The sequence below is a fragment of the Poecilia latipinna genome, unplaced genomic scaffold (genome assembly GCF_001443285.1).
Source record: "Poecilia latipinna isolate Pla-1442-1.1 unplaced genomic scaffold, P_latipinna-1.0 Scaffold419, whole genome shotgun sequence".
Lineage (NCBI taxonomy): Eukaryota > Metazoa > Chordata > Actinopteri > Cyprinodontiformes > Poeciliidae > Poecilia > Poecilia latipinna.
In genome coordinates, this window is record NW_015113035.1 from 3,666 (window position 1) to 9,202 (window position 5,537).

Below are 5,537 nucleotides of genomic sequence, written 5' to 3' on the forward strand. Positions count from 1 at the left end.
CAGAGCCCGAGACCGAGACAAGACCGAGACCAAATGCGGTCGAGTCCGAGGCGAGACCAAGACCATCAGAAAATGGTCTTAAGACTGGTCTCGACACCAAGACCGATCTCGAGTACCACAACACTGCTTGACAGAATCTGACCCAGTCATCAAAAGTCCTGGTGCTTCTCACACGCTGACCTGCACAGCGTCTGGGTTCACATTTGGAGACTACAGGATGGTCTGGGTTCGCCAGGCTCCTGGGGAAGGACTAGAGTGGATCGCTTATATAAGCACAGCTAGTACACCTATCTATTACGCATCGTCTGTCCAGGGTAGATTCACCATTTCAAGAGACGATTCCAGACGTCAACTCTTTCTACAAATGAACAGCTTAAAGGCTGAAGATACAGCAGTGTATTACTGTGCCAGGTGTCTCACAGTGACAAAATCTAAAGGGAATCAATTCAAAAACTGGTTCCCATTAACGCTATAACTACCCATCTTTCACATTTCTAGTTCAGATTAGAATTTCTCAATTTTTTTGTCATTTTAATCCATTTAATGTGCTTGTATAACAACTACAACTGAAACTTAAAATGTTAAAGTATTAAAAAACAATGTGAGAAAAAAATAAACTTTGTTGATTAAAATTATTTATGAAACAGATGTATGTTGTGTACTGAATAAATTATTATTATTATTTAATGAAAAATATATTTTGTAAATGATTCCTTAAAGAAAAACTGAGACACACCACTGTAAACACAGGAAGCAGCATCAATTGTCAGTCAAAAGTAGTTCTGGCCTTTAAACAATTTCATCTAAACATGTTTGATGTGATTCTAATAGGCTTTACATTGAGATAATCAGTTTTTGGTAATATGGCACAAGAGGTTAAACCATATTAATTAGGGAAATCTATAAAAGACAGATCCAGAATAATTAAATAAATTACATATATAAAAAAATCTACATAGATGCCATGAGTTGTAAAGGGTTTAACCAGTGTAGTTTATGTGTTTGCATCTACACATATGTCCGTGATGTTTTTGTAGAGCAACTTGAAATATTTTACATTTACCTGAATATTCATAATCATGCAAACAAGTTGGGTTTATAAGCCAGTGAAGGGTGGATTTCAAGTCTGAGGTCCTTCTACCAGTTCAACTTTGACTCCAGCCATGGTCTCTGTCGCGTTGATGCTGCTGCTGACAGCTGCATCTGGTGAGGAGTTTCTCTCTCTCACCCATAAAAATAGCTTTAGGAACACTGGTGTTTATCTGAACGATGGTTTCAATGTTTATATGTCCCTACAGGTGTGTTTTGTGTTGAGCTCATCCAGCCAGACTCAAAGATCGTTCAGCCTGGAGGGTCTTTGAGCATCACCTGTCGGGTCTCTGGTTATTCGTTGACCGATAGCAGCTATGCAACAAGTTGGATCAGACAGCGTGATGGAAAAACACTGGACTGGATTTTAACCATGTGGTACAATGGGAACTTAGCTCAAAATAATGCTCTGAAGAACAAGTTCAGCAGCAACAGAGACACTTCTGCAGGAACAATAACGATAACAGGACAGACTCTCCAGCCTGAGGACACAGCTGTTTATTACTGTGTCAGATACCGCACAGTGCGACAAAACACCGACATGCTCACACAAATACTCAGTATGGCCTGTTTAATCCTAAACATGTATCGCGTGCAAGCAGTAAAGCTTTGGCACTCGAGAATTTACTACAGTAAACCGACCACTCTGTTGATAGAAACTGCCTTGCAGTTTCTATCAACAGATAATAGTGTTATTAGTGTTTTTAGTGTTATTTTGTGTTTAGGTTTTTCAGTGGGCATAAAAAAAATTTAAATCACATTTTTTATTGTCCAAATGAGTAAATTGCTGTCATTGATCCTTTATTTGTGAGGAATAAAAAAACATAATTGCACAAATATTGATTGAAATAGTTAGTATAGGAGTTAATAATCAGACACAAAAAAAGATTTGGAGGATTTTTTGGTTTCTGACACTATACACTCCCTGGGTCAAATTGACCCGCGAACATTATTGCTGTACCTCAGAAACGAACATAACAGGAGGGTTAAGCCAAACAATATTGACCTTAATATTATTCAAATTTACTGCACAGTAGTGTAGCTGGTTGCTCTGTTGCCTTGCAGCAATCAGTTCCTGTCTAGATGTTCTTCCTGTGCATGTGGGAGTCCTCTCTGGGTGCTCCAACTTCCTCCCCGTCCAAAAACAAGACTGTCTCTCTAAAGTGTCCTTAGGAGTTGATGTGTGCATGCATGGTTGTACACAGCCTTTTGTCCGTTAACAGGTGGACATAGGCACCAGGCCTCTGATGACCCAGATAATGGTTGAACAACTTTACACAAAAATCTTCAGAGAACATGAAGCTAGAACCCTAATGTTTACTATATTTCTGTGCCTTAAGTTATGATATCTGAGCACATCCATTAGTCTGAAAAATAATCAGAAAACTAATAAAACAATTCTGTCTAACTTTGTTTGAAATAATATATTCTAAACAGCCTTTGTGAACTCATGAATATAATTGAGCAATATTTATGAATCTAAATCTAATGTCTGTAGTTTTTGTTGGATATTGTTATTTTGCATTTTGCCCTGTGGTTTAAGTTTTTGTCATAGGGTTTGTCGCTGTGATGGGCTGGGGGGCACAGAGATATACACCAATACAAAAACCTCATCTCAAAACTCTGAGATTAATCTGCTTAAAAGGCAGAGAAAAAGACAAAAAATCACCTATTTAAAATTTATGCGTAAAGTAAGACAATTCTTTAATAATTTTATTTTGCTAATTTACTTAGACTATTTTTAACTTACTATTTAATATCATACAACACAGATATTACATCTAACCTTATAATATTTTCAGCATACAAATCAAATTAAACTGAAAGTTTATCATAAACTTTTCTTACAAATCTGAAAGTCTTAGTCTGCTTTATATGATTAATGTGTATTTTTCTGACCATATGAGTTATTGCATTATTTTTATTTATTTATTTATTGCTTCATGTTTTTGTTGAGGGAGTCCATTGAGATGTAGCACTGTGATGCTCTTGATGTTTGGGGTAAAGGAACCAGAGTTACTATTGAAGCAGGTAAGGTCATTTTAAGATATGATTATTTATTTCTCTTTGATTTTGATTGAGTTTTCTTATTCCCCTTTGTGTTTGATTTCAGACAGATTGTGGAAAGAAATGTGTGGTATTGGAATTTTATCTTGCTTCTAGAAGAGTGCATGGAATGCGTCTGCATCGTGATAGTAGTATTTAATTAATTTGCTAAATAAACGATATGTTATCTTTAAATAAAATAAATAAAACAAATATAGGATTAAAACTCGCAAGTCTTGGAAGTGAAAGTAAAAATAAAGTATTTTCGTGTTGTTGGTGCTGAGATAGGTTTATTGTGTCTGTTTGAGTTTTATGAATTAAATGAACAATTAATATATGATTTCCCAGCAGCTTATCACGTTACTTAGTGCATTTATGCTCTACTGAAATTTTAAAAACAAAGCGAAACATTATTTCATTTTTAAATAACTGTTCAAAAAGCAAAACAGTTGTAACATAGAATCATCAAGGTGCAAGTTTCCCGTTTTATTTTAAAAGAAGCTGGTGACAGTTGTTTCCTGAATGTTATCCGTTATGTCTATTTATTTGTGTTGCACTTTTATTCTTATCAACTGGTATTTTTTTAAGGATTTAAGTGTCAGTTTGCAGAAAAAGTCGTTAAAAAGTGATTTGTTTATGGTTGTAACACTAAAAAAATAAAAATAAAAAAAAAACGGGTGGCGAATTCAGGGGGAAAAAATCAAAATCTTTTTTGATTTTTTTTTTTTTTTTTTTTTCGTGTTTAGTGTTAAGTTTAAAAAAAATTGAGCACCTCTATGGATAATATCATGGGAGAGCAATTTTAGACTCCAATAAAACACGTAACGGCACATTCTACTGTTTCATATTTTATTAATTGATTCGGCCATCTCATTAATTGTTTGTTTCATATAATTCGGTTGGTCCGCTCATGTTTTCTGTAATTGTGCGGCCATAAACACTGTTCGTTTGTAACATAACTTTAAGCTGAATATTATGACATTTTTGTAATCGCTACAATTTACATCGTTATATAAGAGATCATTCCTCTGGTTCTCCGTGGTTCTTAGATAGATTGAAATAATAGAAAAAAAAATATTTAGAAAACAGATACATAAAAAATCCTGCTCATGGAAAGGGTACCAGATTTCTTTACTTCTGTCGAAGGCGTGAGACATGCGGAGTAAAATCAATTCTCTTTTCTCTCTTGTCATTAGATGTCTTCGTACTTTACATTAAAATTCCGCTGGACAAATATGCGTAGATTGGAGAGATCCAAATGCGTCCGAGTAGAAACACCGAGGAGCTCCGAGTCCTCCAGTTTCTCCCCGTGGTTCTGGTCCCACCTGCAAAGACGGAGCCATTCTCAGAAAGTTCTCAGTTTGAAAGCCGCTCTCGCTGATCGAAATCCCGCAGAAAGCAATTTAAATGTAACTTGAAGTCAAAACCAAACTGTGCCATGAACGCAAAAGCTCCATTAACTCGGAAACAGTTTTATATACAACCCAGTCTTTTTTGTTTCGGACATGAGGACAATGTAAAGGATCCTTGAAAAACTCGTCAGTTATTATTCTCGACAGGGTGAACACGTTTATTAGATTGAAGATGTGCTTAGAAGTACATAAAATGTTTACATCTCATCACGTAAAACAACTTTACTGCACAGGAACATTTTCCTTGTTTTAACAGTTTTAGCATGCAAACATGTCATCTTAAAATAACCAGAAGAGTATACAATACACATAACAAAAAACAAATAGAAATTCTTCCCATTATTATTGGACTTCTTAAAAATGTCTGCAAATTCCAATAAAAAATATAAATAAATAAATAAATAAACAAATAAACAAACATTATCCTGTGCTAACATAAAAATACAACATCCTAGCAAATAGTATGCCTATTTTGGGAAAGAAATTGGCTTTATAGTCCCGCAAAGGGGAAATCGAGGTGAAGCGGCAGCATCAGGTTAACGTCCCGGTTAAGGTGTTAAAAATATCAAAAACAGAATTAACAATATCATCAAAAACAAAAACAACAACAACAACAACAACAACAATAATAATAATAATAATAATAATAATAATAATAATAATAATAATGTACAAAAAAACAGAAAATACTGTGAGTTGTCAAAAATAAAAATCAGACTCACAATCCATTTGAAATGTAAGTTTAAAATGTTTCTTAAATTGTTGTACTTTTGTTGACAAAAACAAGCTGATTAATCATTTAGGTCTGGAAGTATGACGTGAGATGAAAGTGTATGCACAAAAACAGCATATTTCTGAAATGCTTAGGTAATTCAATGGTGAAATGTACAGAAAGTAAGAGAATTTTTGAAGACTTTTTATGTTATTTTTATTATTATTATTATTATTATTATTATTATTATAAACAAAGAAACAATTATATTAACATTT

The 5,537-nt window shown here is 34.1% G+C and overlaps 1 gene segment (V, D, J or C); it reads left to right on the forward strand.

The window, feature by feature from the left end:
• The first annotated feature begins 1,121 nt into the window (after positions 1 to 1,121).
• LOC106950727 (Ig heavy chain V region 914-like) overlaps positions 1,122 to 5,537 on the forward strand; it is an 8,349-nt gene continuing 3,933 nt past the window's right edge. The window contains 2 exon segments of the V gene segment in view: positions 1,122 to 1,206; positions 1,299 to 1,649. Coding sequence covers positions 1,164 to 1,206; positions 1,299 to 1,649 — 394 coding nt within the window.